Raw genomic sequence first — 15,283 nt, 5'->3', positions numbered from 1 at the left:
ACCAATGAGTGACACCAGTAAAAGAATATACAGTAATCCCCTGATTATCACGGGTGCTACGTTCCAAAACCCCCTGCAATAGGTGAAAATCTACAAAGTAGAAACAAAACTGTACTGTATATTCTTTGAGAGTGTAAGTGGGTGCTTTTTATGTGCGACCGGCACAGGGGCCAGAGGAGCTGGCATTGACCACAACTGGATGGTGCTTTTTATGTGCCACTGGCACGGAAGCCAGTCAAAGCGGCACTGGCATCGGCCACGTTTGGATGGTACTTTTTACATGTCACCGGCACAGCGGTCACAACTACAATTTCCATTTGATGTTGATGTACTTGACTCAATAGGTCTCCTCAATCACAGCATGTCCCCTACAATCTAAGATACTTTTGAGTGGGCTGAAAATGTATTTAGTATTATATATGCATGTCCATGATTCACCCCATAGTCCACTGTCTGCATCCTCTCTTACACCCACCTTGTATCTTGAGATGCTTCAGCATCCCACCACCATTTCTGTCTTCTTTCCAACTTTCCAACTATTCCCACCCACTCATATACTGTAATGTGGTGGGGGGCACCTTATATCTCTATTGTAAGATGTCTGGGTTTGCGCTTCCATCACACTCAACATTTGGCATGGAATCATCACCACCACCCCTTCTTCCCTCCCCCATTTAGTTTATGAGGTTTTTTTTTTCTTGCCTTGCAACTTATTCAGCAGCTTCAATAGTGCAGGTGGCATGCACGAGAAAAAAACACCCAGTCCAGTTTGTGAAGTGGCTGGCATTAGGAATGGCATCCAGCTGTAGAAACCATGTCAAAGCTGACATTGGAACTTAATATAATCCTCTGGCTTGTTGGATCCTGTCAAATTGTGCAGCACATGTCTGCATGGGAAATAGATGTTAAAAGAAAATAATGACAATGGTGGTGGTGGTGGTGGAAGCAGTGACGAGGATGGTGTAAGGCAGGGAATTGACAGAATCATCGACACATCAGACGAAAATTCTTAGCTGCATTTCTTCTGAGTCTTTATTTTCTGAGTTCAAATTCCAACAAGGTCAGCTTTACCTTTCATCCTTCTAGGGGGTCAGTAAAATAAGTACTAATTGAGCATGGGGGTTGATTTAACTGACTTACCCATCCCCTCATAATAGCAGGTCTTGTGCCAAAAGAAAGAATTATATATGCATGTGCTGTGTTTATCATCATCATCATCATCATTTAGTGTCTGCTTTTCATGCTGGCATGAGTTAGACAGTTTGGTTGGAACTGGTAAGCCAGAGAGCTGTACCAGGCTCCAGTCTGATTTTGGCTTGGTTTCTATGTCTGGATGTCCTTCCTAACATCAATCACTCCAAGATTGTAGTGGGTGCTGCTTTCTATGTGCCAGTCACATGACACTGGCATCAGTAACTCCAATTTCACTTGGTTTGATGAGTCTTCTGAAACACAGCAATTCACCAAAAGTCACGACCCCTTGCCATCGCCTCTGTGAGACCTCAAATTCAAAGATCCTGCTTCATCACCTTGGTCCATGTCTTCCTGGGTCTACCTCTTCCAGTTTCCCTCCGCAGAAATCAACATTTCTTTACACAGCTGTCTACATCCATACACATCACATGACCATACCAGCACAATTGTCTCTCTTGTACACCACATCTGATGCCCCTTAAGCCCAATTTTTCTCTCAAAATGCTTACACTCTGTCATATGAGCACACTGACATTGCACATCCAATGAAGCATACTAACTTCATTTCTTTCAAGCCTTTGCATGTCCTCTGTGGCCACAGCCCATGCTTCGCTGTGATGCAGCATGGCTGTTCGTACATAGGCATCATACACTCTGCCTTTACTCTGAGGGAGAGACTCTTTGTTACCTACAGAGGTAGAAGCTCTTTAGACTTTGCCCAGACTATTCTTATTCTAGCAGCTACACTCTCAGAGCATCCACCTTCATTGCAGACTTGGTCACCAAAATAATGGAAACTATCAACTACTTCTAAGTATCCTCCTTAGCATTTGATGGAGTCTATTTTCTGTACATTTCTAGTGTTTATTGTACCTGTACATCTGCCACACACAAAGACTATTTTCCCTGTTAGCCTTCCTCTGATATTGCTGCACCTCTTATGCGTCTATAGCACTGGGTACACCTTATGGAGTTTCTACTACATATTGAGCAGGGCCATCTACTTAAAGGGATTTGTGATTTGTCCTCTTTCCTACTTTCTAGGACTTTGATTATTGTTAAATTAACTCTAAGGCAATCTGTTCATGATCTCTTTTTATGTGTTTATAATATATATATCACTTCTCATTTTTAGACATTTGCTGAACAAACACTTGGACCTGCTTCTTGGATAATGCCAATTCTAATAGCTATATCTGTTATTGGAATGATAAATGGAACTTCGTTGTCAATGTCAAGGTAAATGTTTTAAAACCAACACATCTTTTCCTCTCTATTCCTACTATTCTGTTGTAAAATCAATCAGCTACTTTAAACAGGTGTTTTGTAGGGAGGGGGTGTTATTTGTCGCTAGTTTTTGTAATTGTTTAGCTCTGGGTCAGCCTTGAACTGATCAAACTGATAATTAAAAGTCTTTCAGCCTTAGCCATCCAACCTTTATTTGTGTGTGTATATATCATCATCCTCATTTAACATCCATGTTCCATGCTGGCATGGGTGGGATGGCTTGACAGGAGCTGGCCACGTAGAAGCCTGCACCAGACTTCTGTGACTGTATTGGCAGGATTTTTACAGCTGGATGCCCTTCTTAACACCAACCACCCAACTGAGTGCTTTTTATGTGGCACAAGCACAGGCGAGGTCAGTTTTGGCAAGGTTTATACAGCTGTGGACTGGGGTGCTTTTAAGTAGCACCTGCACTGATAGGGTCACCAAGTACTTGCAAGACAAAAAAAACTTTTAAGAGGGGAGGAGGTGATGATGAAAAGGTTATAGTGAGACAGATACAGGTGTCTTGCTGTAGAGGAAGTACAAGGTTACCTGGCTGGAGAGAGAGGGAGAGGGAGAGAGAGAAATCAGGAATGAAGACAGATACAGGTGTCTTGCTGTAGAGGAAGTACAAGGTTACCTGGCTGGAGAGAGAGGGAGAGGGAGAGAGAGAAATCAGGAATGAAGACAGATACAGGTGTCTTGCTGTAGAGGAAGTACAAGGTTACCTGGCTGGAGAGAGAGGGAGAGGGAGAGAGAGAAATCAGGAATGAAGACAGATACAGGTGTCTTGCTGTAGAGGAAGTACAAGGTTACCTGGCTGGAGAGAGAGGGAGAGGGAGAGAGAGAAATCAGGAATGAAGACAGATACAGGTGTCTTGCTGTAGAGGAAGTACAAGGTTACCTGGCTGGAGAGAGAGGGAGAGGGAGAGAGAGAAATCAGGAATGAAGACAGATACAGGTGTCTTGCTGTAGAGGAAGTACAAGGTTACCTGGCTGGAGAGAGAATGATCAGGAATGATGACAGAAATAGGTGTGCTACCACAAAGAAAATACTGCAGGATGGAGATGGTGGCAAAATGCCAGGCACACTCACAAGGAACAGGGTTCAGAGTATGACTTGTGTGGTATGAAGCTTGCTTCCCAACTACATGGCTTTTGGTTCAATCCCAGTCTGTATCACTTTGTGCAACTGTCTTCTACTATAGCCTAGAGCTGACCAAAGCCTTGTGGGTGATTTGGTACACAGAAACTGAAAGAAGTCCATATATGTGTGTGTGTCTTTGTGAATGTGCTTGTCACCACCCCCACACCACCACCACTTGGCAATTGGTGTTTGTGTGTTTATGTCCCTGTGACTTAGCAGTTCAGCAAAAGTTCTGGGGTTTATTCATTCAATTAAAAATTCTTCAAGGTGGTATCTCAGCATGGCTGCAGTCTAATGACTGGAACAATGTCCTGCCTCAAAGCTATCCATCGCATGCCCTGGTATAGACATGTCCTCTGTCTCCCACTAGATCATCCCACCAGAGCTTTAGTGTCATTAAGTACAGCAGCTGCAGGTTGAAAGATGCTTCATGGTAGGCCCCTTCACCAGATGGCTGGACGTGATTGGGGAAGATCTCTGGAGGCTCAATGTCACCTTGGGGGATGCAAAGGGGCTGGCATGGGACTTTCATCGATGGAGAACACTGGTGGATCTGGTCAGGTCTACACATGATAACGTCTCTGAGACCACTGACTTGGGATGACTCCTGCCCCATCAAGCAGGATGCAAGTAAGCCAGTAAGATTAAGCAATGAAAGCTCATAGCAATTATAAATTTATTTCTATAAAAAGCTAAGTGTAATTGCGTGATTAATTATACCTGACAGTAATGACTATTAAAAACAGATGACTGCTGAACAGCTGCAATATTTACCATATGATATTGACTAATACACATAATACGCTTTAACTTAACCTAATTTAATCCTTTGACACTCTCTCTAATGTAATGTTTATTTATTCACATTGTTTTCAATTAACCCTGCATTATCTCTTAGCTGCAAGATTTTGATGATGTAATTGTTTGGGTTTTTTTAATGATATTAGAAAATAGTTGTGACAGCTGGATCTGGTCAGTTTGAACATAGAACAAATAGACTATTTGTGCCAGATTTGAATGCTAAAGGATTAAATTATCCATGCCATTAGTAAACAAACTTTCCCCATAGATATGTTTAAATACTAAAAATGAAAAGCAAGGGAGATAATTCCAATGCTGTTAGTGAACCAAAGTTTTGGGAAAATAAAAACAATGCTCATGAAAGTGGATCTAGTCTTTAAAATCAACAAATTAAAATGACAGATATATTTTAAGCTTATTAAATTTCTTTATCGCTATTTTTATCTGTTAATTGCAAAGATAAGCTCAATTAGTCAAAGTGTTTCAACTCGTTCATATTTGATATTCTTTAGTTTGTATATTTAATATGCAGAATGCTCCACAGAGATACCTTCCCTCAGGTCTGCTGTAAACTGTATTCACTTTTCTGTCAATTCACAAGTTGGCTGTATACCACTTCTACTCCTAAGACCACCAGACACACTCACTTCCTCTCATGACTCAAATTGTGGCTCCAGACACTGCATTAAACAGTTTTTTTCCTACAATCCCTCCTCTCTAGAATATCACCCATCTAACACCCTTTTTGAATATATTGTTTCCTTTTCTAGAGGCATTGAGTTTCAGATGTTTAAAATTAGCACTGGCCAGATCAATTGCACCAAGCCTGGAAAGTTTATGAAAGTAATGAGCTTGGCTCCATTTACTGCATTAAAAATTTAAAAACCAAAAAGTGTTGTGCTATGCCTCAACACAAATGGTCGAACAGAAATTTTTTTTAAATTACCAAAACATGTGTATAAGGTTCATGAGATTGTATTTATGATCAGTTTTGATTAGTTTAAGGTTAATGAAATTATATTTCAGCTTTTTTTTTTTTTTTTTTTTTTTTTTTTCCTGCAAGTTCAAAGTGTAGATCAAAAGATATCGTTACTCTCTAATTATTATAAACATTGAAGTATTTCACTTTATGAAAATTCTCTTTGTTTTCAGGTTATTCTTTGTGGGAGCCCAGAATAACCACATGCCAAAAATCATTTCCATGATTACAAGGAAAAATCTAACACCAGCACCTTCCCTTCTTATAATTGTAAGTTATATATATGTGTTTTGCTTCCTTTGTATTTACCATTTCTGTAAGAATTGGGAAGATTTTTTTTCATCTATTGACTGCTTGTTGGGCTTTCAGTTCCGAGGATCTGTCTTCTATTTAGTTTTCATTCTCTCTTATTAAATTCTTAAATATCTTTACAGGTACTTGTGAAGTGCTTTAGACACACCTTTGTATTCTGTTGATACAAAGAGGTTTCCAATTAAAAGTGATTCCTGGGACTTGAATCACTGAGTTGTTATATCTTGTAGACATCTGTTGTTTATGTAATTATTCTTCATGTTTATACTGTGTCTATTATCCTGTTAATAACATCTTAGATGCCTGAGCTTGGATTTTTTTTTTTTTTTTTTTTTTTTTTGTTAATAGTGCTTTTTCTGTCCATGCAGGGTAGATGCAGGTATGATTGTGTGCTTTAGAAGTTCACTTCACAAATACACGCACATGAGTCTGATTCCACTGCTCAGTAATTTTGATAAGCCTCAGGTCAACCAAAGCTATGTGGGTGAAATTCAGTAGACAAAACTGTGCAGAAGCCCATCTTTTGTTACACTTTGGGTACACTTAGCAGAGCCCAATGTGTTGCAAATATTTGATTTCAGGTGTCTGGTTTTAGGATAACTTACTTCCTTCTTCTCACCAGTATTGGAGCCCTGTAAAAGGTCATGAGCAATGTCTTTCTCTCTTTAAGTAATCTATACAAAAAAAAGGTCATGAAAAGCTTTAAAGGTATATTTGAATGGCATACCATAGCTGTGACAAATGGAACAGTGTAAGAAATTATAAATGAATTCAGAAGCAGATTGTAAGAACTGAATGGTATACCATATATGTCTCTGTCATGGTTGGGTCCTGCAACCAGAAGCTAATCGTGATGGGTTATACAGCCGAGAGAGGATGCAGGCAAGAGGAGGATATAATTGATAACTTTAAGTTCATAATACTACTATATACTGGAGATCAACAGATGTTAAGTAAATGGTTACTTCTTTTCTGGATATATTATCAGATCTGCACAAACTTAGGAATTATAATGTTCATACCTGCTATTATCTTATTGCTAACCTGTTGTGCTGGAACCTGTTTTAGTAGGTTTGAATACATTACCAGTTATTTACATTCCATCTCTGAATTTTCTGTTAAAACTTGTTTTGTTGCAACTCAGCAGTCATCATCATCAGCATCATTTTACGTCCACTTTCCATGCTGGCATGGGTTGGACGGTTTGACTGAGGACTGGTGAACCAGATGGCTAAACCAGGCTCCAATCTGATTTGGCAAAGTTTCTACAGCTGGATGCCCTTCCTAACGCCAACAACTCCAAGAGTGTAGTAGGTACTTTTACGTGCCACCAGCATGAGGGCCAGTCAAGCGGTACTGGCAATGACCACGCTCAAAGGGTGTTTTCATGTGCCACCTGCATGGGAGCCAGTCCAGCGGCAATGGCAACAGCCACACTCGAATGTTGTTTTTCATGTGCCAGTAAAATGATGCTGGCAATGATCACACTTGAATGGTGCTTTTCATGTGTCACCAGCACAGGAGCCAATCCGTGGCCCTGGCAACGATCATGCTCAGATGTGCTTTTAACGTTCCACTGGCATGAGCTATGGTCTCACTTGGGTTGTTGGATCTTCTCAAGCACAGCATATCTCCAAAAGTCTCGGTCACAAGTCATTGCCTCGGTGAGGCCAAATGTTCGAAGGTCTTCCTTCACCATCTCATCCCAAGTCTTCCTGGCTCTACCTCTTCCACAGGTTCCCTCAACTGCTAGGGTGTGACACTTTTTCACACGGCTGTCCTCATTCATTTGCAACACATGACCATACCAGCGCAATCGTCTCTCTTGCACACCACATCTGATGCTCCTTAAATCCAACTTTTCTCTCAGGGCACTTATACTCTGTCGAGTATGCACACTGACATTACACATCCATCAGAGCATACTGGCTTCATTCCTTACGAGCCTACGCATGTCCTCAGCAGTCACGGCCCATGTTTCATTGCCATATAGCATGGGTGTTCATACACATGCGTCATACGGTCTGCCTTTTACTTTGAGAGAGAGAGACTCTTTGTCACCAGCAGAGGTAAGAGCTCTCTGAACTTTGCCCAGGCTATTCTTATTCTAGCAGCTACACTTTCAGAGCATCCACCCCTGCAACTGACTTGGTCCTAGGTAACGGAAGCTATCAGCTACTTCTAGTTTTTCTCCTTGGAATGTGACAAAAGCTGTTCTCTGCACATTTTCAGTGTTTATAGCACCTAAGCATTTGCCACATACAAAATTTATCTTCCCAGTTAGCCTTCTTTTGATATTGTTTCACCTCTTATGTGTCCATAGCTTGCACTGGGTGCATCTTATAGAGTTTCTACCTACGCCTTTTCTACAGATCGAGCAGTGCCATCTACCTGAAGGGGTTTGTGTTTTGTCTACCTTCCTACTTATTAGGACTTTGGTTTTAGCTAGGTTGACTCTGAGGCCCTTCAATTCTAGTCCTTGCTTCCACACCTGAAACTTCTCCTCTAGTTCTGATAGTGACTCAGCAATTAGGGCAAGGTCATCAGCATAGAGGAGCTCCCAGGGGCATCCCATCTTGAATTCCTGTGTTATTGCCTGGAGGACTATGATAAATAGGAGGGGGCTGAAGACAGAACCTTGGTGGACCCCTACCTCTACCCAGAATTCTTCATTGTACTCGTTGCCAACCCTCACCTTACTGACAGCATCCCTGTACACAGCTTGCACAGCTCTCACTAACCATTCTTCTATCCCTAGTTTCCTCATTGACCACCAGATAAGGGATCGGGGGACCCTGTCAAAGGCTTTCTCGATGTCAATGAAAGCCAGGTACAGAAGTTTATCTTTGGCTAGGTATTTCTCCTGCAGCTGTCTTACCAGAAATATAGCATCAGTGGTGCTTTTCCCTGGCACGAACCCAAACTGCATCTCCTCTAAACTGACTCTCTCCCTAATTAGTTGGGCTAGGGAGAGCAGTATTTTTGTATAATATATATTTTGTTTCATGGCTGTTCTCTTGTGACTGTATCTTCCAGCTTTAATGTGTCAATTTCTTAATAAATATTTTATTTATTTTGTAATTAAAAATTTGTTTCTGTTTTGCTTGTAGCTTATTTTATCTTTGTCATATCAACAATCTGGTGACATTTTCTTCCTAATTGAAATGGAAGGCTTTGGTTTTGCAACAGTGCTTGTTATGGTATTTGCTGGCCAAGTATATCTTAGAAGAAAAGAACCCAAACTTCCTCGTCCAATTAAGGTGAGAATATTTAACATTTAACTGTTGCTTCCATTATCAACATAATTAATTTATATTGTTAATTTTTCAGATTCCCCTCATCTGAAAATACTACACAATTATTTAAAAGAACTACCTATTTTTCAATAATTTTCAATCATAAAATTATGAAAAACATGTAATGCATACAGAATATGCATTAATCACAAAAGTTTGGTTCAATAATCATTCCCATTCATTTACATTCTCATTATTGACATTGTTTTATATCTGCTCTCATGGGTTAGACTACTCATTATAGTCTTATTCAGTCATCATTCACAGATAATACCCTATCACACTAGTTAAGGAATCAGATCTTGTTTCATTTTTGAAACTTAGTCTCTATGGCTGGATGTCTTTCCTATCTTCAACTTTTGCAGTGCATGCATTTATTGTGGTACCAACAAAAGTTATGAGGGAAAAAGTCAGATTGTGTGAATATTCCAAAAGTCCTCTCCCCACCCCCTCAGAAAAAATTTTCCCTACAAAATTCTTTATAATCGTAATCTATGCTGTTTGAAAGCTTTTTATATAAAATTTCATCAAAAGATATCCTTTTTCCTGAGGGAAAACATTGGATCTTGTGAATTTTCCGAAAGTCCTCTCCCCACCTCTTGGTTTGTTGGCGTAAATTTTTGTTTTCCTATTCATTTAATATGCATTTTTTTTACACCCATTACACGTGATTTTGTTTTTGTTTTGATGGTTGGATGTTAAAGTAGTAATTAAGCTTTATTTTTTCTTTATTTGCTCTTTTTATTCAGTTACCTCTTAAATTTATGCTATTTTCTGTCTATCTATTTCTTTATTTTCTGAAGCACTGAATTGGACTTACCTTTTTTTTTTTTTTTTTTTGTAGTGGTTGGATGTTGCCCAACCACACCCAGATTTCCCCCCCCCCCCAATTCTTCTGATTCATAGGTTTATCGATATCAGAAAATTTGCCTTTTACTTTTGTTCAAAATTGCTTTTTTTTTAATCCACCTGAAAAAATATATCTATTATAAATCTGAACAAAATTTCAACTTTTCTTCAAAAACATCTGATGCCACCCCTCTCCATCTTTTTCCATTCTACGTATTAGCTTTCTTCATTTACGTATGTGTAGACTTCTGAAACAGCAGGCAAAAAAATATCACGCTTTCACTAGAAAACTCGATATACTTGAACTAACAGCTAAATGCCAAGAAAATAAGTTTTTCCTCATATCACTTTCATTTTACAACTCAATCATAAGATTTATGAGAGATAAATGACATATTCATCTGCTAAAATCTTCAAAGTAACTCTATATGTTTGAAATAAGTGAGTTTATTTATTTTATCTAAGCTTGTGTTTATAAATCCTCTTATCACAAATTACAAAATAAGAAAAGGTTGATTTCAATTGGTGCTGAGTCATGGTTTTGCCCATGTATACACTTCACCTGACCGAGCTGGCAAAAAACCTATCACACCTCACTAAAAAATCGATGTGTTTGAAATAACAGCTAAATGTTTGGGAAATATGCTTTTCCTCATATCATTTTCATTTTACAACTCAATTTATGAAAAATGAACGACACAACTGCCTGCTAAAATCCTAAGAGTTATGAAAGATGAACGACGTAATCGCCTGCTAAAATCCTAAGATTATCACAAGATGAATGATGCAATCACCTGCTAAAATCATCAAAGTAACTAGATATGCTTGAAATAACAGCTAAATGTCTGGAAAATATGTTTTTCTTCATATCATTTTCATTTTACGACTCAGTAATCAGATTTATGAAAGACAAACAATTTTGTATGATTTCTGAACATAATTTTAACTAAGCCCGTGATTCCCAACATGGGGCATGATGATATTTTGGTGAGGCATGCATAGGGTTATGCTGAATTTTTATACCTTTTGTACACAATGTCTAGTATACCAATAGAGAAAGGGAGCAATTCAAGAATGAGTTATTAAAAAAAAATTCTTTACATCCCTTCTGTGGACAATTTTATCAAATTTTGGACACTTTAGAGACAACAGATCGTTTTCATCTTATTCATAAGATTTGATGTCACTAAAGAGGGAATAGATTATTTCCTTGGGCATGTGAAAAACATGTAGGTAATTACAAACACATGTGTGTGCGTGCATTCATTCGTGTATGTTGTATAGAACTGGTCAGTACTGAAAGCAATGCCATCTTAATTCCCTCTGGAGAAATAAACTGGGGACAGACTTATGTGTGCAGGTGTGTCTAAGAGTATTAAGTCTTTTGTCTCTGGTGACAGTGAGGGATGAAAGAACTGAATGGGTTGAAATGGAGTGGAAGTAAGGGGGTAGCGTCAGTGAAAGAGAGAGAGAGAGACATTTATGGTACTTGTAACGCACACACACACACACACGTATATATATATATATATATATATATATATATATATATATATATATATATATGAACAGAGATGAAAATTAACAGGTCATTTTATTCCCACCAGTCAGTTTGTGAATGGAAGTAAGAAAAAAATTCCATCATTGATACAAAGGTTGATGGAAGATTCCCGAAATTTTTTTTTTTAGCATATTTTCCGAAAGTTTATACTGAAATCATTTTGAAGAAATTGTTGAAAAAATATGCTTGAACTGAAATCTCTTTGTGCTTGATTCAAAGGCATAACTACAGATTTCTGCCCCACCTTTGGATGATCATAACTTTCAGAAAAATGGATATTTTTTTATGAAATTGTCTACAAGTATGTATTATATCATGTAGATTCCAAATATGCAAAATTTGGGTGGGGGGTGCATTAGTAGGGGTGGGGGAATTTCAGAAAATTCACCAGAAATCTATCCATACTTGTAAGGCTGTAAGTAGAATTGTATATATAAAAGCAAACCTAATAGTGGCAGGACAAAATGATCTTTAAAGTGTAGCGAGTTTAATGATGTAAAATTTAGCTTTTTTATTAATGTTTTTTTTTTTTTTAGTAATAGGTATTTGATTATATTTAAACAATATGCATATAATAATAAAACAGATTTTCGGATTTGAATTTAAAATGTCATTTATTTGTTTATTGTTCTAATTTAGAAATTTGTAAGGAATTAATATTTATGCATATTTACATATCTTATAATTTAGTATCCCTATTTCTTTTTTTTTTTTTTTCTACATATGCAATTCAACTCTCTTTCGAATTTTTTAATCTTAATATTTGACCAAATATTAATAGACGTCATACAAGAAAAATGGGCACTATCATGCTTATTAGCTGTCAGAAGTGAAAGTGCTCACTGCTAGTGAAGTATCTGTCTGTCTGCCTGTTGATTCTTTGGCTACTGACAGCTAATACCATGACTGGCCGGAGCGAGCTATATGTCTGTCTGTCTCTCTCTCTATCTATCTATCTATTACTCGAAAGTTGAAAATTATATTTTTATATTTTAAATAATTTGCAATTTCAGGAAATATGTTTTTATATTAAATTTGTGTTTTCTACTCACGACTAGCCCTGCACGGACGCGCGAACTTTCGAGTAATAGATAGATAGATAGATAGAGAGAGACAGACAGACAGACATATAGCACGCTCCGGCCTGTCAGTAGCCAAAGAATCGACAGGCCAGCAACAGGCATGCAGGCAGACAGACAGATACTTCACTAGCAGTGAGCACTTTCACTTCTGACAGCTAATAGCATGATAGTGCCGAAAAATGTTTTACAAAAATGCCTTTTAAAAAGCTAAAGATCTTTTAAAAGGCGGATTAACAACAACACCTAAATGGCTTACGCAGTTAAAATGTTTCTTCCGAATATAGTCACTCGTATTTTACAAAAGAAAACGAAACCATCATCTAAGCTGGCATGTAACTCGTAGATGTGCACGTACATGGGCGATCATTCGGTACAAGTTCTCTAAATGCCAAATCAGTAGTCAGCTTTGCCTGCTGATTATCATCAACATGGTCAACATGTCTTTGTTTACATCAATTCGGCAATTTCCGTAAAGAAAGTGGGAAAGGGCGTTAGTCAGCAGGTAGCAGACAGCAATCACTCGCTACTCGCTTTCGCATTCTCTCTCTCTCTCTCTCTCTCTGTCTCTCTCTTTCTCTCTCTCTCTGTCTCTCTCTCTCTCTCTGTCTCTCTCTCTCTCTCTCTTTCTCTGTCTTAAAAACACATGTCACTTATCACTCGCTTTCTCTCTCTCTCTCTTCAAAACACGTCACTTATCACTCGCTTTCTCTCTCTCTCTCTTAAAAACACATGTCACTTATCACTAACCCTAATCCTCTCTCTCTCTAGAGAGAGAGGGAAAGCGAGTGATAAGTGACATGTGTTTTTAAGACAGAGACAGACACAGAGAGAGAGAGAGACAGAGAGAGAGAGAGAGAGAATGCGAAAGCGAGTAGCGAGTGATTGCTGTCTGCTACCTGCTGACTAACGCCCTTTCCCTCTTTCTTTACGGAAATTGCCGAATTGATGTAAACAAAGACATGTTGACCATGTGGATGATAATCAGCAGGCAAAGCTGACTACTGATTTGGCATTTAGAGAACTTGTACCGAATGATCGCCAAAGATTACTGTCGATTTTAGCGTTTATGTAACTTCTTGCGGAACCTATGGACTATACTGGCGGAACCCTGGTTGAAAACCACTAAGCTAAGGAATACAATACGAATTCTGCTGAATCAGATTTTAGAGAATTTTTAATGTCATCAACAATATCTTTAATACGATCAGAAACAGTTGTTTTTGATAAGCTAATATTTCCAAACAAATTTTTTCTGATCATATATTCTCAATAGCCGTAAGGATACATTATTTCACGAATTCACCATCGCTATGTGATTTGAGATTTTAGCAATATTTTCGTATATTGCATAACTAGCTCGAGTAACTGGTTAACTTTCAAGAATTGGCCTTTTAAAAAAAGATTGGGCGATCTTACGGTATGAGTCCTAAATATCGGCCTTTTCCGTAAAAGGCCGATCTTTGGTAAAGATCGCCGAAGACACTTTTTACGGAAAAGGCCGATATTTAGGACTCGTACCGTAAGATCGCCAAAGCTTGTCTTTTGGTCAGATTTTCTTTCAAGGAGGCTATCTTGTCAAAACTTTCGGATTCTTTCAAATTTCCATAAGTCTTATGCTTCTTCACAAAATGCCTCTCTCTATATATATTTTATGAACGGCTACTTGTTCGTTGCAAATAAGACAAATACACTTGTTATCTATTTCAATAAAAAAATAAATAAAGCTCAGTCCATTTTTCATCAAACAAAGCACGTTCACCAGCACTTTTTATAGGATTTTTATAACCGCTTGCCATATTGATAAAGGTATTAAAAAATTGATTTAACAAAGTTATAAACCGGTTAAATTTATATAATCACCTTCGGAATTTTTGTTATTACCGCTGCTGGGAAAACAAAAGCCAACAAGCTCGCAGTCGTAATACATGAATTTAGTGTTGTAAAAATAGTAATAAATAAAAATCAGCGAAAGAATTAAGATATTGTTTTGTTCTGCAACTTGATTTTTCTCTCTCTCCCTTCTCCACACAAGTATTGACAAGCGAGTGAATAGGGAAGGGTGATAAACTGATAAGCCGATGGTAGATGAATGAAACTCCTGTTGACCTTCTTGACACCGACTAATAGCAAAAGTGGGACAGCCCTTTCGAAAAACGTTATTTTTCACTGCTTTTTAAGAAAAAAAAAGTTTGTAATATTTTTGGCTGTTTTGTTATACCTCGCAAAGTTGTCATCTGGATCGGCTCTGTTCGGTCATTTCCATAAAAAAAAAGAATTATTCATTTACTTTTGTTTTACAGTGAAAGAGAGGAGAAAGCGAAAGATGTATGAATGTATGTGAGAGAGAGAGAGAGAGAAGGAGAGATTGAGTGCCACTTATACAGGAAAACACACACGTTCACTCTCTCTATCGCTCTCAAACACGCACATGTACATACAAAAAAGATGTATGCATATGTATTGACGTATCTACGTATACATGACAACACATCCTGTCACTCACTCTTCCCCTCTCCCTCCCCCTCGCACACACGTCCATTTCATATACAATTACATACATCTTTCACTTTCTCCCCTCTCACTTTAAAACAAATGTAAATAAATAAAAACACTGGCATAACTACAGAGTTGTGGATGACAGTTCTGCAAGTCAAAACGAAAGATCGCCATATTGTTTTATAGTGCTGTTCACAAAGCACCAAATTAGTAGTTTCTGTTTCGATATTCTGGATATGAATAATTTTTATACTGTATCTTCTAACAACCCTTCAGCTTTCGTTTCATATAAAACAA

The 15,283-nt window shown here is 38.1% G+C and overlaps 2 protein-coding genes across 6 annotated transcripts in view; one reads left to right on the top strand and one right to left on the bottom strand.

Moving 5' to 3' along the window:
- LOC106871182 (large neutral amino acids transporter small subunit 1-like) overlaps positions 1-15,283 on the top strand; it is a 93,080-nt gene that overhangs the window by 65,729 nt on the left and 12,068 nt on the right. The window contains exons 6-8 of the mRNA XM_089365420.1: positions 2,330-2,433; positions 5,564-5,660; positions 8,813-8,962. Coding sequence (XP_089221546.1) covers positions 2,330-2,433; positions 5,564-5,660; positions 8,813-8,962 — 351 coding nt within the window. The remainder of the gene's footprint in view (positions 1-2,329; positions 2,434-5,563; positions 5,661-8,812; positions 8,963-15,283) is intronic.
- LOC106884152 (protein-cysteine N-palmitoyltransferase HHAT) overlaps positions 1-15,283 on the bottom strand; it is a 287,547-nt gene that overhangs the window by 271,260 nt on the left and 1,004 nt on the right. The window lies entirely within an intron of this gene.

This window comes from Octopus bimaculoides, chromosome Z, assembly GCF_046866305.1.
Source record: "Octopus bimaculoides isolate indiv1 chromosome Z, ASM4686630v1, whole genome shotgun sequence".
NCBI lineage: Eukaryota > Metazoa > Mollusca > Cephalopoda > Octopoda > Octopodidae > Octopus > Octopus bimaculoides.
The sequence above is the reverse complement of the archived record's forward strand: the minus strand, read 5'-3'. Positions and strand labels throughout refer to the sequence as shown.